This window comes from Paramormyrops kingsleyae, chromosome 15 (assembly GCF_048594095.1).
Source record: "Paramormyrops kingsleyae isolate MSU_618 chromosome 15, PKINGS_0.4, whole genome shotgun sequence".
In the NCBI taxonomy this organism is placed as follows: domain Eukaryota; kingdom Metazoa; phylum Chordata; class Actinopteri; order Osteoglossiformes; family Mormyridae; genus Paramormyrops; species Paramormyrops kingsleyae.
Window position 1 is genome coordinate 22,573,612 of NC_132811.1, and position 24,836 is coordinate 22,598,447.

At 48.0% G+C, this 24,836-nt stretch overlaps 1 protein-coding gene across 5 annotated transcripts; it reads left to right on the forward strand.

Moving 5' to 3' along the window:
* The first annotated feature begins 296 nt into the window (after positions 1-296).
* rc3h1a (ring finger and CCCH-type domains 1a) lies at positions 297-24,491 on the forward strand. Of its 5 annotated transcripts, XR_011982656.1 has the most exons (21): positions 297-430; positions 7,917-8,338; positions 11,264-11,387; positions 11,505-11,744; positions 11,849-12,024; positions 12,422-12,622; positions 13,156-13,288; positions 13,388-13,506; positions 13,706-13,818; positions 13,901-14,173; positions 14,443-14,642; positions 14,776-15,170; positions 15,810-15,980; positions 16,060-16,215; positions 17,053-17,272; positions 17,356-17,449; positions 17,545-17,650; positions 18,182-18,343; positions 18,771-18,928; positions 19,027-22,938; positions 23,281-24,491. XR_011982656.1 is itself a non-coding variant. In XM_023813261.2 (20 exons), the coding sequence occupies exons 2-20, from the start codon at positions 8,108-8,110 to the stop codon at positions 19,172-19,174; spliced, it is 3,420 nt and encodes a 1,139-aa protein (XP_023669029.1). In that variant the 5' UTR covers positions 297-430; positions 7,917-8,107; the 3' UTR covers positions 19,175-24,491. The 5 variants fall into 5 exon arrangements, 4 of the variants coding, with proteins under 4 accessions (XP_023669029.1, XP_023669031.1, XP_023669030.1 ...); XM_023813261.2 differs by having other exon boundaries at positions 19,027-24,491; XM_023813263.2 differs by having other exon boundaries at positions 18,828-18,928; positions 19,027-24,491.
* The last annotated feature ends 345 nt before the right edge of the window (positions 24,492-24,836 follow it).

Below are 24,836 nucleotides of genomic sequence, written 5' to 3' on the forward strand. Positions count from 1 at the left end.
GGCTGTAGACGCGTTTATATGTATGTAACAGTTTTATTACCTTGTAAATAGTCTGTAGGGTTTGCAAACCACCCCAACCCTTTTGATGTAGCTAATTTTAGGTTTATAATGTAATTATACAGATTTCTATCGTCAGTGTCACGCCAGATGCGTGAGAGCTGGCAACCCAGCATTTCTCTGTAACCGGTGAAGGTAGCGTCAAGATGCAACCACCCCTCCGTCCAGGTACATACAGTAGCGACGTCTGTCCACTAGGGGCACCCATCGGCAGTTTCTTAGACGCTCCGCCCACAGCCTCTCCCGCGGGCGGCTGCGCTGAGTGTCCGCTCTAGATCCCTGGCGGCCGCTGCACGGACGAGATGGCGACCGAGAGGCGACTCCGCCGCTTCTCCGCCGACGGCTGAGGATTGACACTGTTCAATCGCAAACCGTGAGTAGCCGTGGACCGGAATACCGCGAGCCCATCGGGGAGGATATAACCAGCCCGACTTTCGCTTTGTCTAGCTGGGCTATGAGCTATGACGCTGCCGCGGGTGTCTTCCTGGTACCGCGGTCCAGTTTCGGCGAGGAATCTCGGGAGCCGCTAAAACGGCCGGGCGCTGTTATGGTAGACTGGGGTGTTGTCGGACTCGCCGGTTACTCAGCGTCCTTTGAGCTCTTACTGACCAGTTAAGGAACTTGAGCCCGTTGGGCTGGTTAAGCGGTTACTGCTTTCGGAAAAGTGGTTTCCACAGTTGAAGCAGCTGTCGATACTAAGCCGAACCCAGCGGCCTTTCTGCGCTCCAGGCCCTTGTGAGCTGAAGACACGGAATTATCTTGTCCGGATGGATGCTGCCTGGCTCCACGCTTTGAGGAATATGCGTAATATTTATGGACGATAGTTCGATGTTATTTGGATGTTACTTAAAGGTTTTGAGCGCCCGCTCTTCTGTTTCCCGGTGGGTAACGCACGGCTGGCTGTACTCCGGGGTCGGGTGGGGGTATCACCACCGCCGCCCGCCCCGTACTTCGCTCCTTTCGCGGTTGCATATCTTTCTTTAAATCGGGCTTCATTATCGACGGCCTGATAGTCGGCCATCGGCCGTGGAAACCAAACCAACCGTTAGCCGAAGCGGCTGCGGCACTCGCCTCCGGTGAAACCTTCGGAAGAAAGGGAGAAACGTCGAAGACCTGTTATCGGGGACGGTTCTCCACGACCCATACGCCGCGCCGGTACTTTGGTGCCGCACGACTGCATCCTCTTGGCCGCACGCCGACCAGGCCGCAGCCTCCCAGCTCGCTTTGTTACCCCGGCCGCGCCTCGCCCGCCGAGCCCCGCGACGTGGGGGGCGCTCGGCGTTTAGCGGTCTGCGCTTGTTTGATTTACTATTTAATGTGTTTGTGAGTTAAATGTTTAATTGTGGGTAGTTTTGTAATAATTTGAGGCAGCTTGGAGCTCACGGCGACATGAAAGTTGAATCGGCCGTGTGCTGTTTACCAGGACCGAAAGCGGGGTGTCAAGGAGGTAGGGTTCCCCATTGTCCCGTGCGGAGACGGCTTAGCTCGCTAGGGCCTTTCCCGGTTCCCTCCACCCCCATCAGCTTAGTGGGAAGGGTGTCTCCCGGGAGAGGCGGCCCAGCCCCCCGCCCCGATCTGACGGAGCTGCTGTGCCGTTTGTGTTTCTTCCGGGTAGCTCCCGATCGTCTGCACAAGTATTAAACACATTTCTTTGTTGGCAATATATTCTATCTTCACGATGTAATGGAAAATGATCCGTGCACCTATTATATTACTTTTTATGTTCTGCTTTCATATCTCGGCTTGACATATTTACTGTTAATGGTTTTTTTTTAACCAAAGCGGTGTTTTCTTTATAGTCTAATTTCTGTTAGATCCAGTTATTTTATAACCCTGATAAATTTGCCATTGCGTCGTCTTGACCGTATAACTGAGTGTATTGTTACTGTAAATGATACATTTTGAAATACAACTTTCCAATACACGTTTTTCCCCCCTTATAAAAACTTACACCTCATTTGCCAATACATGCACCACAGAATTGGACAACTGTCATCCCGAGCTTTATTGTATATTTCAATTTGAATTCATTACTACATTGTGTATAACAGTTGTGTATTATCAGTGTGAACAGGTTTAAGGTTCCTTCAAAGCACAGGCATAACAAGGTATGGATGTGGTTAGGGTGAACTGTGGAAAGGCCCTAGATCTTTATGATAGCAGATACTTTTGAAGTGGATTAAGTGTCCTTTTGTCAAGAAAATGCAAGATGAGTCAGCCCTGAAAACATTGAAAATGAAAACATTTCCATTTGATTTGCTCTTGAATGGTTAAGTCTTAATTTATTAGTCACTAGCTTTGTAACTCATCGGTTTTATACTCCTAAAGCAGTGTGGGTTGTTATGCTTTAAATGTTTTAATGAAGTGTGTGTCTGTGTGTGTGCACGCGCGCAAACACTGGTGGGAGGGGGTGTTTTATGTGTATTGTGGGCTGTGGATCAGAGACCCTAATTTGATAGTTTATTCATGTGAGTGGGTGGATAAAGCGGCTTTTGATTTAGACAGGATGGCAAGTCAGTTCAAACTAGATCTTGAAAAAATGTACAATGTTGAATTCATAAAAAAAAAGCAAGTTGTTTTCTTAAATAGAATTTGAGCAGAATTACTTATTTTTTTCCCTTACATGTGTATACCTGAATAGCTCTTGTTTTTTGGTCTCTGATTGTATTATAAAACTGTTTTAAAATGGGGAATAACACACATTGCATCTTTAAGTTCCTTGGAAAACAATGTAGACTCAAAGTGCGTTGGTCAGCAGAGTTCAGCTTAGCTGGTCGTATCTTGGTATGGTAATTCAGCGTTTTTAGTTATGATGTAGGTATAACTTCCGTAACAGTTTTGCCTGCACGTCAGATTCTTTGTCATTTTAGTTAATGTTATTGTTAGCATTAGGCTGTGTTGTATTGTTGTTGTAAGTGTAACTGTGTGTATGACAAAGTTTTTATATGATGTTCATGTCTCCTAATTACACATGTAAGAAATTCATGACAAATATTTTGTCCCAAATGGCAAACTCTGCTTAAAGACTTCTCTGTCGTCAGTGCTTGTTGTGCTGTTTGAGCATGGGACCATGTATGTGGCCAGCACATGCTGGTGAATGAAAGCCGAAAGACTGATGGAAAAATAGCCGAAACCTTGGAAATTTCAGAGACTGACGGTTGTGGGATTTGTAGTATTCATCTGTGGGGGAAATATGCAGCATATCATATTCATAGTAAAATGCTTCCGTATAGGCACATTTGCTGTTTTCGACAAATGCAACTGTTAAGTAGATAGTAAGCTTTTCTTTTCTTTTTTTTTTTAAGTACGAAGTTAAGGAAAACATTTTGCTTGAATTACATCAAAGGTTGTTGTCATACTTACTTTATGAGTCTCGGGGTGGTGGGTGTTGCAGGGAATATTAACCGGCTTTGCAAGTCCGAAATAAATGGTTTGTAAAGTGTCTTGGAGGTGAAGCAGGTTGTTGTCTTACTTCGGGTTACCCTGCATGCTTTTGGAACTTCCCAGTTAAGATTTTTTTTGCTAATCTTTGTGGGCTGTATCTTGTTAACTTCTTTCTTAATTAGTTTTCTTTGGCTCCACATCTGTGTTTTTACAAACGATTGTGAATGATTGTTTACACATCAGCTGTAGCTTTCCCATCCTTTCCAATGCCATGCAAAACTTTTAATAAAAACATTTAATTGACAGGGGATATTATGGAATAAACAGGTCAAAGGGATGGGTCCTGGATTCTTGTGAATAATGAAACTTTAAATATACCTGAGAATGTAGATGGTGTCTTCAGTCCCTTGTTATGTAATGTTAACTCTCTGGGAGCTGCAGTCAGTTTCAGAGTCCTGTTTGACTGTAGTTGTTTTCGGGTGAGAAGCCCACCTACGCATTTAGAACATCAGCTCTAAGCAGCATGTCTGAACTTCAGAAGGCTGTATCTGGTTATAATGCCCTGCCTTCGACTACCTTAGTGGTGAATCAGCATCAATAGTAAGACTATGGAAAGTTCCGCTCTTTACAAATGCAGTGAAATTAGAATTTTTCTTTTTGTTGAATTGGTGTAGCTTACAAATGAGCTGGATAAGATTGTCTACCTGGTACCTATTATATTTTTTTTCCAAAAGCCTTCTGCATAATTATCATAAGTGGGAGAATGTGGGAGGCTGACATGAACTGCCAGATGAGTAGGGCTAAATACTGAAAGTTGGTAGTTCTAAGGAAGTAACTCAGTCTTATTACTGTCGAAGGCTGACAAATATTTGGTGCTAGATTGCAGCACTTTTAACAGTATCTAGTATGTGGTTGTGACCACCCTTTCTCAGATGAATTTGCACTGACTTGCTCATACTTTTTCTGGTGGATTTTGTTTGTTTGTTTTTTTTTTTTGGTACGTGACGTGACCGGTATTTGGCCCCTCACTGCCACGTAAGCTGACATAAGAGAGGAACATGGTTCGGGTTTTCCAAAAATAGCAGCTAGGCCCAGATCTGGCGATACACCAAACCTAATGAAACATGATCATATACAGCATTAAACTACAAAAAATTTTTTGACTGCACAAGAAATCTTGCAGCTTCACGCCCACCCTTGACACGAATGAGGTTCCGTCTTCCTGTCCCCAGCCCGAGTCGACAAGCAGGGTACCCAGTGTTTTTGACTAAGCCGCGTAGCTGGGCAGTCAGCTGGGAAATTAGCTGTCGAATAAACAGAAAATGCATCTGCAGATTCACCGCTGGCAAGTTAAAAAGGCATGCGTGTCTAAGTACTAAGTAGCATTTACCTCCTGAGTATCTTGAGACATGCATTCTATTAAAGGTTTTTTTAAATCATCTTGTGCTCACGGTGCTCTGCTGCAGTGTTTTGTAAATAAAATTTGAGTGGGGGTGTATTGTATTGGTTCCAAAATTATAAGCGATACCCTGCCCTGGTGTTAATGTAAAGTGGCTAATCGGCAATGGGTATTTGATATGATTTGGCATTTGATTCATAAGCCCTGTTTGAGTATAAGGTTTTCCTGTAGTATTATAAACGCATTGGTGTGTACAGTTTCTTTTGCTGTTTTGAGTCTAGACATTATTTACCTGTCCTTGATGAAAAGTAACCAGACAGGCTTTTCAAAAGATGGACAGAAGGCCGGGCAGGCAAGTGCTCTGTTTGGGATTCTACTTGGGTATTTATAGTAATGTAACCCTAACTCTGTTGGCGGGGCCCATTCAGGCGAAGCAGCAAATTACTGAGGGAAGTGGGGGCTTGTGCTCTACTTGCATCACTGTTTGGATGGTAGTTTGAGAAGAACAGGGTTGCAGGTCTCGAGCTATGAGGTGCCAGAGATCCAGAGGATCTCTGATCACAAGATCGCCTACCATGGTGCCTCATGTAGACACTGATAAAATGGGCTGCATGTTTTTGTAAAGCTTGCTATATCTGCAAGTCTTAATTTAAAGATCAAAACAATCCATGGACTACTCATTTGTGTCATCTTGTTACAAAGGTCATCCCGTAATCGTTACTTGTTGATTTTAAAGTTTACTGTATTTGTAATGGAATCTGTTGTGGTTTGCTTTTGACTAGACATTTTCAGTCAAATATTGCTCTGTTTTGTAAGTGATTGGGTAGAACCTTGTCCTTTGTTTGTCAGGGTTCTCACCTTGATGAGTCATATCGCCATCAACAACTTCCTGTAGTTCATCTATCGGAAACCTGCCGCTTACCTCTGCTTCAATCATCCTTTGTTCCGTTGGGTGCCGGTGAGAAAACAAAACATACTCACTCATATGGCTGACTACTATGAATGGTTAGAGCATGACTGTCTCCGGCTCAGTAGACATTACGAGCATCACTCACCATTCTACTTCGTGATTGTGCTACCCGTAGTGAGAAATTCAACAGGCCCAGAGCCGTGGTCATGTGACTTGCGGTCACATGGCCCTGCGGTGAGATGAACAGGACAGTAAGGAAATGTAAACATGAACAGCAGCTCAGGGCTGTTTAACTATTAGCCGACAGCTCATCTTTCTAAACTTGTCCATCAATCTTCCAGCTGCTTAACCTGGGGAGCATTCTGGGTGGTACAATGCCTGTTCCACACTGGCAATTTAGAGATGCCAGTCAGGCTGATGTTATCCCTGTGGGAGTTAACCCACACAATATGGGCAAAACAGGCAAACTCCACACTCCACACATGTGGGATTTGAACCCCCAGTGAGTCCCTGAGAAGGGCTGCCCTGATCACGTCGCTATGTAATCACGATTATATGGCACATGCACAATAATCACCAGGGCTCAAACATTTGTCAGGATGCCGGCCATTCGGTACTTTACGGACATTTACTTATGGCCACAATTTGCTAAGCAAATTAGTAGTGTGCCTAAGATATTAATGTGATGTGTATTGTGATGTCCAAAAGTCAGTAGTCTGTATAAATTCAGAAATGTGCTAACATTTGTGTTCACTTGTTCAGACTTATATTCTTATTCCACTGTACACTAATGCATACCTTAAATTCCCAGTGTCTCCCTCTTTCCATCTATGAAGGACTCACTTCTCTCTGTGCTTCACTGATGGTGTTTCCTGTTTTACGCAAGCACTTCCTGTCCTTTGTCATAGTGCCTTTTTGTCATAATTTCCTTAATCACTGAACTCTCTTCTTCGAAACCCTTGGAAAGGTAAATTATCTTTGTGGAGGGTCTTCTAGTACAGAGGGACCCCTCCTCCGACCTCACAGTGATTCCTCAACTGGTGTTTGAAAGAGGAACGTCCACTAAGAGACTAGAAAGCCAGCCAGAAAATACCCTTGGTGTGAATGTCCCACTTAATATTTTGGCAGAGATGGATGGATGTTGGCTGGTGATGCATATGAGACTTGGGAATCTAGCTTGAAAGAGCAGAATTGTGTCAATGGAAAGCTAATTCCCCAAAGCACAGCTGAGCTGTGGAACTGGGAGTGAAGGCTGTGAAGATTGTCATAGTACATGCTGGCCCAGTGAATATTCTGCATTGTATTTGTCTCGTGAAGATGAGGTCCTCTCATTCCTTATTGGTTAATAGAGTTCAGTGACATTAAGGCCTTTAGATTTGCTATCATCAAGAATACTTAATGGCTGCGCTGGAATAATTCATTTTATGACATATCTGAGTAACCTGTAGTCATGACAAAAGCGGCTTCATTCCGTTCTGTAGTTACAATCTGTAATGTACCAACCCCCTTTTTTTACTTTGCAAGACTGCTCAGCTGATTCATCAGTCTGTTTGCTGTTGTTAGACAGGTTTGTGCAGATGATAAAAGCTTGCAATTACAGCATGATTTATTGGCCTCATAATTCCTTTCGACATTTCCGCGAGGCGCAGTCTCGGCCTGTTTCGTCTTGCTAAATCTCTCCGTTCGGTATGAACCCTAACTACACAACTTGGGGCATTCTCCATCTTTAGAAACACGTGGTAAGATTAGCTGAAGCACACCCTTTTCCCCCAGCCTCCTACAAAGCTGTTTTCTTTTCTGATGCAGTTTAGTTTAGAGTTCATTCCTTAAGAGTATGAATTACACTCTAAAATCTAGTAATTGCTTTGCTAGATCTGGTGATCAACCTATAAATTTTACAGTGGCTGTTGGTCAACGATGTCCTCTGGTATTGTGGAGCCGGACTCTTCATCAGAAGCCCAATTCCCGGTTACACCCTGATTGTTCTCTGGTCAGCACTGTGGTATCTGTGGCTCCCAGGATTCCTGTGACCGTAATGCCAGTGTTTGTCCTCTGGAGGTGCTGTGCACCTAACAGTTCACGCCTGTACCCAGCTCACTCCGGAAATGGCCAAGCTTCATCTTCAGTGTCTGCTTTATGCATATTTCCATTTTCTTTGTCTTTCAGGTTGTATATTTCACACTATGTGCTGAACGTCCAAGATGTCTGAAAATATTTGTTTTGAAGATTTTTTTTTTTGATTCCAGTGGAATCTAGATTTTTATTTTATTTTTTATTTTTTAAGTTGAGCACACAGACGTTTGAGGAGGAGAGATCCTAAGACGCAGTGCGTGCCCCTGGCCCGCCAGCCTGTTACAATGCCCGTGCAAGCCCCACAATGGACGGAGTTTCTGTCGTGCCCCATCTGCACCCACACGTTCGAGCAGACCATCCGGCGCCCCATCAGCCTGGGCTGCGGCCACACCGTGTGCAAGATGTGCCTGAACAAGCTGCACCGCAAGGCCTGCCCCTTCGACCAGACGGCCATCAGCACCGACATCGAGCTGCTTCCCGTGAACACGGCCCTGCTGCAGCTGGTGGGCGGCCAGGTGAGTTTGCCCCGTCTTCCCCTCTCCTCCCCCTTGGCGAGTCTCCACCCCTGACCCCCTTCCCTGCTGATTCCGTGTGCCCAGGGTTGTGTGCCATGTCCCGTGATCCTGCCACACTATTGGTGTCGGCTCATCTTCACCCTCCAGGATAGTTATTTCTGGTGATTTGCTGGGTCTTGTGTTTTCGTAACATAAAAACAAAAGCCATGGGAGAAATGACATCAGTGGTTTTCTTCGGAAGTGCCGCGTTTGTGACGCCTCCTTTATGAAAGACTCCCTCACAATAATAGCAGCTTCTGCACTAAAGATGCAGATTACTGTTTAATGTATCCATATTGACATTTGCTAAAAGATCAAGATATCAGCTTCAATCTAATGTCAGTCTTGGTCAGTATTGTTGGGCAATATTTAAACTTGATATTTAAAGTTAGCAGCATCAGAGCTAAATATGCAACTGCTAAAAAAAATGGAGATGATTGTATTGAATGATCAGCCATTTTCCATAATGAAGGACAAGGGATTTTGTCAGCTAATTAACCACTTAGAGGAAGGGTTGCCACTTTCAGTCTGAGGAAATAAGTGAACCCCCGGTATTATGAGGGCTCTATGGTAACTTTTTTCCCCAAGGAGTAGGGTGGAAAAGTTGTGCATGACGGACAAAACTGACAACAAACTAGATTTTTATTTTCATATTTTGGATTTCTTTTGATGTTCAGTCATATTTCACATTACAATTCATACTATAGGTCTTGCCATTATAAATCTAAAATTATAAGGTTGGGGTGTTTTACAAACCATATAGACTATTGACAAGGTAATAAAACTGTTACATGCATGTTACATGTGTGTGCTTGTGTGTCTAGACTTGTCTTGAATTGTAAATCTCACAGCTGACCAAAGTTGGCAACCCTACGTTTTATTTGAAATGTGAAATGCACTGATTTCGCTGAAGCAGCTTGTTCTTCTGTTTTAATTGTTCAATTAATAATTATTGGAGTAACGAGAAAACATTACATATGTCTTTTATATCTTTTTGTAATTAGACCACCCATACCCAACTGTAATAGCGATTAAAGTGTACTTAATATACCGTATAAAAAATAAAATTACATAAAGGGACTGGACATGCTACTTTATAAAAAAATAATATATAATATAATCTGTCACTGTCAAAGATAATTTTAGGTCACTCGCTCCACTGGGCCTAAATGTTTTTTCACGTTCGCACATTCGAACATTTTTTCTTGCATATGCATTGTAGAGCCCTGTTTATGGTGTGGGGAACGATTGTGGTCTTTGAAAATATGTGACTAATTGCATTCTGTATTGGTTCAAAACACAACACAGCATTTTACTTTACAATACGGGACAGGTGGCATCTCTGCTCAAAAGAGGTACCAGCCCTTGGGACTGGTTTTACACAGCCTGCATATGTTTTATTAAGTTTTTAATTCTTTACCTGGCCAGCAGATATGATTCTGTTTTCAACAGAATAAAAAATGATGTAACATCATTCCACTGCAGTCGTTAACCCCCCTGCAAATTGCTGAGGCGTTAGCTGGGGACTGGTATCCAGTGTGCGAAATACCCGTCAATATTCGGGGGGTCCCCATCTCCCTATTGTTGCGCAATACCTATCTTGAGACCCCCTTAAAATTTTGCTTTTGAGGCTTTCAGGGGGTCTCATGGGTTAATCGGGGGTGATGGACCCCCCCGTATTTCACACAATGCTGGTATCACTTATATTAAACAGAAATTATGTCCCATCAGGGTAAACTTCTAAATTGACACACCACTATTCCATACCCTGGCTCAGTATTTACTTTAAATGTAGGCATACAGTGGTTCCAGTATTTTCCTGTTTAGCTTTGTCTGGTCTTGTCTTCCTCTTTCCTTGATTGAAGTACCTTTGCTCAGTAGTGTCTTTAAAGGAGGAATCTGCAGACCTTAGTGATCAGCTTTATCACCGTTGGGGTTGGGGTTGGGGTGGGGGTGGCGGGGAGGTTGAGGCAGTGCTGCTTGTGATTGTGGGACACGTGTTTTCAGATCTACAGAGAAACACGTGGGTTGTTCTTGGAAGTGCGTGTTTGCTTTTAGGCGTGTGGTTGGAGCTCGCCTGTGTCGATTTGCCAATCTGGTCCAACGAGCTTCCAAGTTGGGTGGCACGGCCCCACCCAGCCACCTGAGCTCTGCAGTGCTTGCTGGGGCACCATGTACACAGACAGTCACCTGGCCGTCATCAGACTCGCAAGGGAGTTTTTTAAAAATGACTCACTGAATCTGTTCTTTCCTGTACTCAGAAATAGCTCTCTATTATCCTTTAGTAATGCATTTTATTCTATTTAAAGCTGAGATATCATCGCAGTTTTCTATATTTGGGCCGCAGCAGGAAAGAGTGGTTTGCTGTTTACTAAATCGCTGCTGTGTAGTATTGGCTAACTTGCGGTTGCTTTCACATTAATATAAATGTAATTTATGTATGCAGAACCATTTTAACAAGCAGGAATAAGGTGCGTTTTTCTATTATGTTAAACACATGGATCTTCCTCGTTAAGGGGTAGCAGTGACTGCTGTTATTCCACTCCTTTCAGTTCCTGTCAGGCTCGCCCATGGTTTCCCTTAAAGGGGAGCGTGTGCCTGGCGCTGGCTTCTCTTCAGCGTAGATGGTGTGTGTCAGAGGGGATTGTTCAGCCCCTTCCTGTCACTGCCGGAGGGGCTGTAATGGAGAGTTGAGTCTGTGCCGCTGTAGCAGACTTGGCTCTCTGCGGGGGTCTGGCCCTGCTTATGCTCTTTGGGCTTTATTTGGTAATTCACAGCAACATCGTGTCATCCCCCCCCCCCCCCCCCAAAACTCAGTTTCTGAATTTTCCTGGAGTCTGCATGTGGCTTGCTCTGATGTTCACTGTGCCCCCCCCGTTATCGCAGGCCCCCAGACAGCAGCCTGTCTCCCTGCTAAGCGGCGCCGACGACACCAAGCACTATGAGGAAGCCTGCCGCTGTGTGGAGGAGTTGGCTCTCTACCTCAAACCCCTCGGTGGCAGCAGCAAGGGTAAGCCCTGCGCGGCCCACCGCACGTCTGCCCACCCCTCTCATCCTCTCTTCTGCCCCCTCCCCCATTTGCCTTTCCCTCTCGCTCACCCCCTCCTCTGCTCTTCTCCCCCTCCAGGCCTGGTTTTGAGCAGCCCGGCCCAGAGCATGCTGAGCCGGCCCATGCAGCGCAAGCTGGTGACGCTAGTGCACTGCCAGCTGGTGGAGGAGGAGGGCCGTGTGCGGGCCATGCGGGCAGCCCGCTCGCTCGGCGAGCGCACCGTCACCGAGCTCATCCTCCAGCACCAGAACCCCCAGCAGCTCTCCTCCAACCTGTGGGCTGCCGTGCGTGCTCGCGGCTGCCAGTTCCTGGGGCCCGGTATGTTCTGGGAACTGCAGACTGGCCTCCGTCCGTCTGGCACGTGACCGTGTTCTGTCACTGTTGGCTGTGGTATGGTGCTTACAGCTCGTGTGTCCATTCAGCCATGCAGGAAGAGGCTCTGAAGCTGGTGTTGCTGGCCCTGGAAGATGGCTCGGCCCTGTCTCGCAAGGTCCTTGTCCTCTTCGTGGTGCAGAGGTTGGAGCCACGCTTTCCACAGGCCTCCAAAACCAGCATCGGGCACGTGGTGCAGCTGCTGTACCGTGCCTCCTGCTTCAAGGTAGACTGCTCCCCTTTGACCAGCTTGCTAGCTTGTGTGTGTGTATGTATGTGTATGTATGTATGTATAATTGCAATCCATTTACCATTGTATTTGTTCTATGTTATTTCAGAAAAGACTGCACCTGTTAAACAATTTGTCACCATCACTTTCTAAGCATCAGCTTGCCAGGTTAATAGTTACACAACTGAAGGCTGAGATACAGGCCAAATAGGGATGCATTCGGTTTGAAATTAGTAACCAATGGAAAATGTTTAGGACTACAGTGTAATGAGTATTTAAATGTTTGTCCTGGTGGGGGAGGGTTCAATGTAGAGTTGGCTTCATAAAAAATTTTGGTCAGCAGCTGCCACTTCTCCCTCCTCAGCCCACAGCTAAATGGCCACTTTGCTCACAGGTAACAAAACGCGACGAGGACTCGTCCCTCATGCAGCTGAAGGAGGAGTTCCGCACGTATGAGGCGCTGCGACGCGAGCATGACTCGCAGATTGTGCAGATCGCCATGGAGGGGGGGCTGCGCATCGCCCCTGACCAGTGGTCCTCGCTGCTCTACGGAGACCAATCACACAAGTCCCACATGCAGTCCATCATCGACAAGGTAGCTCGCCAAGCACCACTACAGTCCCATGTCACGTCAGATATGAACGCTACCTATTTTGGCCCATGATTAACATTTTTTTTTGTGAAGTTAAGCATTTAGAAATTCAGATTGTGCAAGACCACCATGTTATAAAATCTAAATAAAATTGCACCTCTAGCACAATGCGTAGCTTTTATCCTGTGATACCTTAAGTTTAAGCCAGATCCCCCACTGAATCAAAAACAAGTCTGGCCTTTCTGTATGAACTAGGAAGTTGAGGGCTTGCAGAGTTTGCAGGGCGTGCGGTTTAAAGTGATGTCCTGGCCCACAATAGCCACAAGGTGGCGCCAATGTCTGGTGCCACTCGGCAATTCTACTTTTTGCAGCTGTGCATCTCTGGGGAGCTTTGGAGTCAGGACAGCTTGTGGGCGGTGGGGGGCGGGGAGGTCACCTGCTGACTTTTGAGGACGGCTGGCGGGGCTCGCAGTCACACTGCTGCTCATTGGGGGAGGGGTTACCCACTTATTGTTTATCTGTGTCTGATTTGGCAGCTCCAGACGCCGGCATCGTTTGCACAGAGCGTCCAGGAGCTGACCATCGCCCTCCAGAGGACCGGGGACCCTGCTAACCTGAACCGCCTGCGGCCTCACCTCGAGCTTCTGGCTGACATCGATCCCAGCCCAGGTGAGCATGCAGGCCGGGATGAGTGGGAGCAGCAGAGAGCAGACATGCAAAGCCCGAATGGGCAACGGGATGTGACCTCACTGCTACCTTCCTGTCCAGATGCTCCACCCCCAATATGGGAGCAGCTTGACAATGGGTTGGTGGCAGTGAAGACTGTGGTCCATGGCCTGGTGGACTTCATCCAGAACCACAGCAAGAAGGGGAATGATCAGCAACAGGTGAGTCACCATCAAATGTGTGCCATCAAAAACGGTCTTACCGATAGGCTCAGGTGGAATCTAATTTTCCATACCATTATATACCATGGTATACGGTATTCTGACTTCCTGACCGTTGGCATTCCTGACAGCCTGATTTTGAGTGTTTCTTGATGTCAAATGTGATTGTGCTGGTCACACTCGCATGTCTGATTTGCAGCCGTCCCAGCACAGCAAGTACAAGACATACATGTGCCGGGACATGAAGCAGAAGGGGGGGTGCCCCCGCGGGGCCAGCTGTACCTTTGCGCATTCCCAGGAGGAGCTCGACAAGTGAGTATTTGGTCTGCCTCATCATGCTTGCATCCTCTTTGCGGCCCATCGCAGAGCGAGCAATCTCTCGGTCCGGCTGCAGGTACCGCAAGATGAGCAGGCGCCCTCCGGCGCGACGCCCCCACTGCCCATCCATGTTGCCGGGCGGTGAGGCGGGGCTGCCAGATGAGGACGAGGTGGCCCGTGATGCCCTGGCCCGGAAGTCGCCTGGCTTCAGCAACGGTATCATAGCGGCGGGGCCCGGCTCGCCACTGCCACAGCTTATATCGCGGGGCCCCAGTTCCTGTGACCCCGGACGCAAGCCATCCAGGATCGACGCTGGCAGCCCTGTTGCCCCGGGATCACCCCCGGACTGGTGAGCGAACTGCCTCTGTTTCCCCTTCCGTTTTAACCCTCTCTTCCTGGCTTCTCAATCTTGGCCTTGCCTTCTCCTGGTTAAAGCCGGTGTGTTTTTAACCAGGTGGCTGAATTACAGCAGTAATTATTGCAGGAGGTGTCGTTCAAGGTCATCCTCAGGAGTTTGGCCTCCATTGTTTGGCTGGTCATGCCTTTGCTCTAGTGCGATTGCTCCTGTCTGTGTTTTGCCACGTGCATTGGTATTCAGGCTCGGGTTTCCCCCCTCAGCCTGGACCCCGTCCCCAAAACGCTGGTGGCGATGAACCACCACTTATCGAACCAAAGGCAAACCCTCACAGGCCACCGGCAGGGGACCCTGGTCCACAGGGGTCCCCCCATGTACCCGCAACAGCAGGCTGAGGTCATCTACCCCGAGCCCCGGCCTCCGGGTTCTGCAATGCAGTATGACTCCTCCCATTACCCTGCAGGTAAGAGGCCGGCCGCCCCCCCCCCCCCCCCCCCCCCCGCCCCCCAGGGACTTCCCTTTCTGTAAGGTGACTGAGGCCTTCCCATATAAATACAGCTGCCCGGCAATGTGTGTGTTTCTGTTCTCCACTGCAGGAACCCCCTATCCCTACCAGCCCTCGCCGTATCTCCCGAAGCGCTACCTCCGCACCTCCTCACAGGCCAGCGAGCCGGGCCTGCTCCCCTACCAGGAACCCTACGCGGGACCCTATGTGCCGGAACGCCAGTACACCACCCCTCAATCTGGGCCTCAGTTTTCCGCCATGTTCCACCACTACGATGCGCGGCGCCCCCCCCCTACAAGCCAGTCCTACCTGCCACGTGACGACCTGGTCCGCATGAGTCCCGGCCCTGTCGATGTCCCCCCACCGCCACCTCCCCCTCCCCCATCGACGGGATCTGCATACCTTCAGGAATCTTCCCGGGAATTGTACTCCTCGGATACATACTGCCCCGTGGGGCCTCACATTCAGGTGCGGCCATGGGTGAAGGTGAGACACCGCCTGCTTTATTCAAGTCCTGAACAATACAAATGTGAGTGTCAAAAGAGTAATAGTCACGCTTGGACTGGCTCTATGCTGATTGGCTCTTTGCCGGCTCAGTAGGAAAACGCTCAGAGCTTCTTAAATGTGTGGCAGGGTACTGGCCATCTTAAAATTCAGAGAGAAGAACGTGAAACGTGTCAGGGGATGGCATGTAGCGTTGTCTGGAGGATGAGTAGATCAGTACTTGGTATTTTATTATGAGCTAATAGTAATAAATATTGTCATTTATAGCACATAAGTGCTAATGAGTCATGTGACAGGAAACAAAGTACAAGAAGTGTCCGAATGTGTAGCGTCTCATAATCTGGTGAAGATGCTAGCGCTTAAATGCAGCCCATAATAATTATCTGCAAGTTTGCTCCATGGTTATTTGATGGCCTATAAACTGAAGGCTTTATCAACATACTGACAGGCTACATAATTCACTACGAAGATAAGCTTTCAGGTACAACTTCAGCCATGTTGATGTCAGTGTCTCAGACCTTTTCCTACTTTCTCTAAAGCCCCCATTAGTCTGTAATGTGGCAGGCTTATAGTGGGAATCCTGGGGGACTGGTTTGACCCCTGTGGTCCTCTTCCTTTCAGCCCAACACCATTCAGGACCCCTACAGTCGGCCTCAGCAGAGCCTGGGTTCCCTGGTCCAGAGACGCAACGAGCTGATGGCCCAGCTGGAGGAGAGAGAAGTGCTCTCCCCTCCGCCGTTCACCCCCTCGCCGGTGCTGCCCCATACGTTCCCCAACAACTATCAGCGCAAGGTGAGTCCTCACTGCTGAGGTCGTTGTGAAGGTCACGAGAGGAATGCCGATGTGATTATGCCCCCCCCGTTTGTTTCAGTACATCGAGGAGAACTCGCAGGGCTACGGGAAGTGTCCCGAGGCCGACTATGAGAGCCAGTACTCCCCCTGGTCATGTGACACCATCAGCTCCTACATCAGCACCAAGGAGAGCAAGTCCAAAGAGAACGTGACGGCCAGCGGCATGGAGATGATGGTGAGTGAGGAGCGCAGGTTTCTGCTTTTCATAAAACAAGCCGTGCGTTAGTTTGGCCACTATCGGGAGGGTGTCTGTCAAACTGTTTTGAAATCTGTGTATCTGAGCATTTCAAAATGTCCAGCCTTGTCATCAAACACATTTCCTAATTTTGTAACGGCCTCAAATGGAGCTGCTGGTGGTTCCTGCAGCAAACGGAAAAGTTGGTGGGGTGTGGGTGTGCTTGTGGGTGGGGTCGCTGCATTTTATAGCAGCAGCACTGCTGAACGTGGCAGCAGCCACATGTTGATGCCCGAGGGTGTGCAGGAGGCTAAAATAAACACATACCTAAGCAGTGTCTAGCCCCCTCTGGGGCTTGGGCTCTCCTCTGCTCTTTGGCACGGACTTGCTGGGCAATGCTGCTCCCTTTGACTATGAAACAGAAGCAGGGAGGTGAAGGTTATCTGTGGCTTATCTGCTGTTTGCTCTGCTGTTGTTGTTGGCCATCCAAAGGTCTGTCCGTGCTTGGGAGTTTTTAATCTCTTCGCCCGTGTTGGCGCCCGTTGGTTCACGTGGTTCAGTTCGCTGAGGATGCCGGCCCTGTGTTTATACCCGTTTCCCGGTTTTTAGCATGAAGGGCGCGTTTCCCCCTTCAGTTACGTCGTCAAGCCAGATAACATCATGTGTGATTCTTGCATTTCAACTTATGTTTCAGTTACAGTAACGTGTCATTCAGTGCCGTAGCGGTGTCGGGCTTTAGTGAATCCCGGCCCATCCCGTGCTGGTTCTGACCATCAGGTTGGTGTGTGGTTGTTTGGAGGACTGTCACTGAAGGCTGTTCTGTGCCCCCGAGCGCAGAATTCGGAGAGCAAAGGGTTGAGGGAGCCGGTGATGGACCTGCAGCGCCGGGCGGCTGAGGCCAAAGACGACGACCCCATCATCCCATTCGGGCCACAGCCCACCGTGTCCCGCTTCGGGGCCATCTCCCGGACCTCCAAGATGGGCTACCAGACCACCGGGCCCATCCAGGCCATGGCTTCCTCTCAGGGGTCGGCCGCAAAACACCTCACGTTTGCCGGTATGGCTGCATCCCTCCTGCTCCTCGTTCTCTCTCCGTGTGCGAGTTGTGTTCTCTGATGTGTCCCTGCTGCTTCCTCGCAGCCGACTACACCTACGGGAACCACGGAGCCTGGGGAGGCAGCGCCTCTTACGCTCAGCACCAAAACATGGCTTCTCAGGGACACTTCAGTGAGCGGTAGGGGCAGCTCCGCCTACGTCGCCCGTGTCTACAGAGCCTCACTCCCCCCCAGCCTGTTGGCCTTAGTGCTCCCCTCTCTCTCTCTCTCTCAGCCCCCCCAGTCTTCCCACCCCCACCTCGGACCGGGAGCTGCTGAAGATGGAGCTGCGGCAGGTGAACGAGCAGATCAGCCAGCAGACACAGATGCGGGGTCTGGAGGTGTGTCTGGGTGCTTCATACGTCTGCCGTTTTGGAGCCCAGTATCCAGTGCTATGGGGAGGTCATCTGTGAAATTTCGGAACTGGATCGGCAGACACATGTAGAGGCTGGCAGCTCCCTTTGTCACTTTGAATTAAATTACATTGCATTAGTGAACAAAGACCCCAAAATCTCCATCTAAGACCAGCTTGATTGATGCTGATGAGCATCAGCAGTAATGCATTTGCTTAGGGATCCTCTTCTTCCTACATGCTGCCTGTTGAGTATTAATGCGTGTGGGGGGGTGGCTTTCCCTGCGCGGTTCTGCCTCCTGGGCTGCACTTGGCTCGCAGTTGAAGTGTCTGTGCCTCGCTGGCTCCTGTCAGTCGTCGGTGCCGTTGCTGGTCTCCTGTGTGAGTGACCTGTGACCTGTGTCCGTTTGCTCACTACCCTCCAGCATTTACGCCTTTCTTCCTACACTGCTTGTGCTGAAGTCTGGGACTCTGTTTATCCCCCTGTGTGGGCTCCCTGTGCCCCCCCCCCCCGCCCCAGGCTGCCAGCAACACCCTGCTGCTGCAGAGGGAGGCGGGCCCACTAGCTCCTTCCCCCGGTCCCGGGGACTGGCCCGCGGGAGGCCTGTCCAGTGAGCAGCTAAGCCTGGAGCTGCACCACGTGGAGCGAGAGATTGGCAAGAGGACCCGGGAGATGGCGCTGGTGAGTCGGCACCGGGGAGCGCAGAGGTGCTGGACCCAGAGATACGGGAGGGAACCGCCCGCATGCCGGCATCCCGCGCTCACGGCCACTGGCTCACCCGCCTGTCGCTCTGCTTTACCCCCTCTGCTGTTCTCTCTCTCTCTCTCTCTCTCTCTCTCTCTCTCTCTCTCTCTCTCTCTCTCTCTCTCTCTCTCTCTCTCTCTCTCTCTCTCGCTGCCTCCCTCCCTCCTTCCTTTTTCATTATGACCTCACAGCTGCCTGTATATACTGTATGTTTTATCTTGCATATCTGAGATTTAGCACCACAAATGTTTCTCTGCATGTCGCCTCTCTAAGTTCTGTTTGACGGGTGGGGCGGGGGGGGGGTGTCACTGATGTCCTGCCTGGGTGACGCACCATGTCACCAACACCGCACTCCATCCAACAGACGACTGTATCGAAAGCTAGCAGGCGAAGCAAGTGCCGACTTGCCTCTTTCCTTCAGGAGAACCACCTGTCCCATGAGGTGAAGTTTAAGATGAAACCCTTGGAGAACGGGCAGGCAGAGCACGACGGCCAGCGCGAGGACGTGCCCCTGGGCCTTGGGTGAGCAGCCAGAACCCCGACACAGCCCCCCCCCCCCCCCCCCCAGCTGTGGTGTATGTCTGTCTGTCTGACTCCATTCTCCTTCCCTCATTTGACAGCGAGGTCTCCAATGGCTCAAGCAGCCTGCCTCAGGACAGCAGTGTCACCTCCCTGGCCAGCAGGACGTCCTCCCTCAGCCTGGCCAGCGACCTGGGGGGCGGCTCCTCGGACCTGCAGAAGAATGGCGTGGTTCACTCCTGCTCCTAGTCCCTGGTCCAGCAACCCTCCCCCCAATGCAGATCCATCGGCAGTTGGCCCCCCCAGCCCCGCTGGCCACACCCGGCCCCCGTTCCCTCAGACTCGTTGGCGACTCTATGGAAACGAGGGCCGGAAGCCTCCGGATCCCCAGCCTCAGCTGCGAAAGGCCGTTTTAGGCTTTCAGCAGCTGCAGAGTAGGACCTGCCTTAGATACACCGTGGGATTGGGGGTCACCGCTTGCGTTATATTTGCATATGGGGGTGGGGTTATGTAAATGACCTCTGTGGATTTAGACCGCAGTCATGCAAGTGCACCCAGCTGGCACAAGCCTTTAGAAATAAGCAGCATCTGCAGTGTATTTGATATCTACTTTTTGTTCTATGAATGATTTTTTTTTTTTTTTTTTTTTTTTTAAATGGAACTCATTGCATTGGATGGTCGTTTGCTAAACTGATATTTAAAGTATTTTTAGGTTATTCAGAAAGTCGCCAGAATAGGTCAAATTTAAGAAAACAAACACGAGGAAAGTGAAACTTGTAAGCAAATTTTTTGGTGAAGTGACATGTTCACCTACTTGGGTGTTTACCGGAATTACGGCAGTAATGGGATTCTGACACCTGGACTTCCTGTCTGCTGCAAAGGCTCCTTTCTGTGGTTACTTGTCAGTCCCACCATTCGATTGTCTCTGAATATGCCTGACTTCTGGTTCGAAGTGTTTGAGGGTTTGGTTTCTGACAGCAGGGGAAACTCCATTCAGGGTGACCCTCTTAGGGCTCCTGTTGCTGATAAGGGGGGTTTACTCGATGGCACAGGCCTTACCTGTGTTAAGAATTTTGTTTACCGTATTTTGTCTAAAAAAAGTGACTTTGAGGCATTTGGAGAATTTGTGGGGTTTATACAACATGAATGTTTTTAAAGTTACAAATTAATGTCTTACAGTCTGTTTTCCGGTATCATTGGGCTAAACTGAAGGCCTCTGGTTTCCAGGACGGGCCTATGTTCTCCGTGGTTCCTCCGCTCACTGGGTGCCGTGTAATGGAGCTGGACGGGAGGCTTTCCTCCCCGTTTCATACTTCCACAGTAACTCTGGGTCGCTCTGGATGTAGGGCCACCACACCTCCTGTAGCATCCACCTCTGGAGAGGCAGAACAGCCAGAGAAAACTACTATTTCATATTGAATTTGAGCCGTCGCTGTGCTCGGTGGGACTGGGAGGGAAAGGCTGTGTCGCGCGTCTTGGCATTCGAGCCTTTGTTTCCCGTTTGGTTTTATTGCAAACTTTTTGTATTAATAAAAAAAATATATTCCACAATTTTTAGGCGCAAACCTCCTGTTGACAAAATGGTGGACAGATCTGTCTCCTAGGCCCAGGCTGTCGGGGGTGTCGTAGCGACACGGGGACGGACTGGGACATTCTGTTATTAAGAATGCCCAGTAAGGAGATCTCTGTGGCAACCAGAGCTATGGTCTTGCACGCCAAGCGGTCCTGCCACTGTGCCACACGCATTTCACCGCTACGTTCATGCCTTGCACACGCCGCCCTCATCCACTGCGTTCACAGGAGTTCTGTGACCTCATTTTGTCAACAGGTGGGGAAAAAAACGTTAAATTTAACGTTAACTTCTATGAAGTTGTTAAGGAATGTTAATCTCTGCGCTGGGAGGTGTCTGAGGGAGTGTGGTGGCACCACGATTCCCCTTTAACCACATGATGTACCTACAGTCTCTCTGACATTATGCTTGCCAGTACTTTCCCCACAATTTAATGACCGTCTTCCAGGAAGGAAAAAGATCTGACTTCCAGCAAATATTTCATATTTTTTAAATGATATATTGCTGTGGAAATACTTTACATTTTATATCCCAAGAATTTCACACTGTTTAATTACAAACAACTGATACTTCTGTTTTAATCTAAAGGATTTTTTTTATACAGCTGTTGTCTGGGAAGTAAAAATAACAAAGAAATTCTAAGCTTATTTCACTACTGAGCATTTTTCCAGCAAATGTTATGCTGTGGCATCATGGATCTGGATGCTCAGAAAAAGGCTGAAATTCCTGATCTTCCCATGTCTTCTCATGCCCTGTTTCACTCCAGGAGTCTGACATTACTGGAGAAATCAGTCGAGTGACAGCAATATTCTCCAAAGGATTGTTGGCTTTGTACAGGTTGAGCTTCATAGCTGGAGTGGTTTTCTCATTTTGTCTGTTGTACTCGAGAGATCACAGCTGTACGTAAAACCACGGGGAATCCTTATGTTAGGAAAACTGGCAGTGTAGTCGATCTGTTCCACATTAATAAGAAATATTCCCACAAAGAGGAAAACAGGAACCCCTCTCCCCAAAAAAAAGAATAATGCAAACATACTGAAGTTCTGGCTTTATGACGGGATTATAATAATTCTTTTTCCATTCTGATGGCTTTGGTCAGAACAGATTTGGACTTGCAGTAACAGGCAGTGAGGATAGTGGAGTGTAAACCCGGAATGTTTCTCCAAGCAGACGCACTGCAGACCTTTTGGTGGGTCCTTGCTTGCTCATTCCTCGTGTTACTTCTGAAGGTACTGTAAGTCCCAGGACTCCTGCCCCCCCCCCCCCCCCATATTTTTAGGAAGAATTAATATCACCTTGCATTAGTAGTTCTTGACATACTCGTACTTAAGACATTGTGAGGATCACCATGATGTTAAGGTAAATGACGCCATTGCACAGTAGTGCTCAGTTCTTCACTGTACACCTCATGCAGTCACCCAGTAGGGTAGGGGGCTTTCAGTTTGTTCAGTGCAGGTTGTCTTGGGTGAGGTAGTGCTCAGTGATTTTCAGTGTGTCGCTGTTAGGCAGTTATCTGCCTGCCTTTGTTGGGGGGAGGGGGGGTCGCTTTCAGGTCTGACGTGAGGATGCAGGGATTCCCAGCGGCGACACATTCCCTCCTCACATTGCCGCCTTTTCTCCTGGTCTGCCTCCACCGTAACACAAGTAGACTGATGTACATTTTTGCTACATTAGTTGTCTTAATTGGCACATCCACCAATGCCCTTTCTACGTTACTCTTTTGGTTACTTTGTTTACTTATCTATACTGGTCTTTGGAGACAGTCTGCGATCTTAAAGCACCTATTTTGGTGGAACCAGTTGATTTCTGTGTAATGTTGCTTAATACATTTATAGTTGTTTTTATGCTTGTGAAAGAGCTTTGGACTTCTAAGCAATCGCCAAGATTGGGCACAAAACAGCCCTGTCGGACATGGCCACCCCCGGAAGGCAGGCTGCTTTCAGCCAGCCGCCCCAAACCCGTCTCTAAACTGCTGCTTCGGCACCATCCTTTGGGTTTCAAATTCTGAAGCAGTGACCTCCCTTGTCTGGCCTCGGCTGACTTTCCCTTCGGTTGTGTGGCTGACTTGTTGTTCCTCCCAGTTGTTCAACTTTCCAATCTTGAAAATTGCATGCACCCTGTGATGGTTCTCCATTTATTACCTTTTAACTAATGTGCTTTTAATCCAGTCAGGGTGTGAGAACAGACCTGGCTTCCAACATTAATATCCTCTGTCGTTCGGCCGTGCAGATCCCTCCGCGCTTTCGACGTGCCTTTCTGACGGGCTGATGGCGATTCGTTAGTTTGTGTTTTGTTCTCCAGGACACAGCACTCCAATGCAGGGCCGCTTCCCCATTCGCTTCGAGTCTGCATTTATATTAAATGACCTCTATGGATCGGTAATGCGAAGATCTGTGAGAACTGCTTACCAATGCTGAGCTGATTATCGCTTACTATTTCTAAGGTAAAGAACTGCCTTGGCAGCAATTACAATGTGTTTATGTAGCTGTTTTTTCAACTGCTCAGAAAAAACCATTGGCATTTTTAAAAATTGGTCTTTTTTCCAGTATTTAATACCTCACCGCGACTCATTTAACTAGGGTTATATAAATATACCTGCACATAATTCTCATTTTTATTACCTTTTGAAGTTTGCAATTAATTCAGGGATTAAAGATTTTAAAAAATGTTTTGTAATTAAAAATGTGTGGGGAATTTGAACATGCTTGAGTTCAAGTCCTCACGTTGCTGAGCAGGTTTTAAGTGGTTTAGCAATTTCTAATTTTTGTATATATCTTACTGGCAGATGTAACTGAGCACTGGATTCACCGTTCATCATTAACCCCCACCCCACCCCCCACCATGGAAAGGCTGTGGTCGGCACCAGTTCTTCCTGAAAACATTGTAACTATGTAGCGCGCTTCGTGACGACGTCTCGACAGCGATTAGCCAGATTCCTGACCCTCCTGACTCTCAGGCCGCTGCCTTGATCATTGATCCCTGACGGAAACACGTTTGAGATTCGCTCCATTTTGAAAATGGATTCTCTCCTGGTCACTCCGCTTTCACTAGCCACGCACGAACACACACAGCTTCCCCGCGCCGGTCACTCAACCTGGTGAGCGGTCTGACAGGGGTGCCCCCCCCCCAGCAAATGGTTTGAGGAACAGTGAGATTGGTTATCCCACTTATGCTCCTGTTTTCTCAGTAGTAAGATGTTCTCTTAGGATAGGCAGATGGGAGGGGTAGGGGGGCATAGCACAAAGGGCACATTCTAGTAGCAGTGTTGTAGCTCGTAGTTTTAGGTCAGTGTTTCTCAACCCGGTCCTCAGGAGCCCCTGTCCAGTCCACGTTTTTGCTCCCTCCCAGCTCCCAGCCAGACAGCCTACTTTTTTGCTCTCTACTGGGAGTTGGGAGGGAGCAAAAACATGGACTGCTGGGGACCCACATGGACCGGGTTGGGAAACACTATTAGGTCATTCACAGGATTTTTGGAGGAGTCTGTCCACTCCAGTTCCTGCACTCCAGGCACGCCTGTTAGGAGTCCGTATACTCCGGCTGAGTGTCCGTGTTCAGTCTCAGACTGGCTTTGTTATCACGAGATCAGGCTGTTCTTGCATAGTTTTGAATTTTACTCCTAACACTGGGAAATGTAATTGCTGTTCGATTACTCCCATGTTGTCTTGTAAAAGATTGCTTAAATTAAGGTACAAGTTAACTTCAAGAAAAAAGTTTGTTTCTTATATTATACTCCATTAAGGAATGTTTAGAATTATATTTCTCCAATGTGGATGTAGCTGATAATATACCATTTTCTTCGTAAAAGAATTCACTGTGTGAAAATTTGTTTGCATTTTTGTATAATACAATCTGCTTCTTGTTTCTTTTGACTTGGGAAGGGATGACAAACTGGAAGTTTGGGGGAAAAATATAAAAAAAACTGTGAAATTAAAAATGTAAGTTATGTGTAACAGTGATTCTTTACTGGCAGGGACTGTGATTAAATAATTGTAAATCTCCTGTTGTCCAGTGTGGTTTTTACACCTCAAGACGGCCCCAGCACCTGCACCAATTAGTCAGGGATCTTTACCTCTCGACTTGAGGGGTTTGCTGTAAATGCACCACTTCTTTAACCTTGATTCTGAGAACCCAGGGGGTTTAAGGTTAATTAAATATTCTAATTAATCCAACTCATTTGCATTTGAAGCATATTTAACATGGTAAACACTTCTCTTAATGAGTTACATGTGGAGTGCTCTGAGCTGCATTTACTTAATCCACTTTTTCTGAATGGCACCCCATTTCTTTCCGGTCATCATTGTTTCCTTTAGGATCTAAAGACTAACCTGAATATGCTGCTGT

What these genes read in the sequence shown, in the direction of transcription:
- rc3h1a (XM_023813261.2), top strand. Translation starts at nt 8,108, where the DNA reads ATGCCCGTGCAAGCCCCACAATGGACGGAGTTTCTGTCGTGCCCCATC. An exon ending in TGACATCGATCCCAGCCCAG is followed by an intron (nt 13,289 to 13,387) that starts GTGAGCATGCAG and finishes CTTCCTGTCCAG; the next exon opens with ATGCTCCACCCCCAATATGG. An exon ending in CAGGGACACTTCAGTGAGCG is followed by an intron (nt 17,450 to 17,544) that starts GTAGGGGCAGCT and finishes TCTCTCTCTCAG; the next exon opens with CCCCCCCAGTCTTCCCACCC.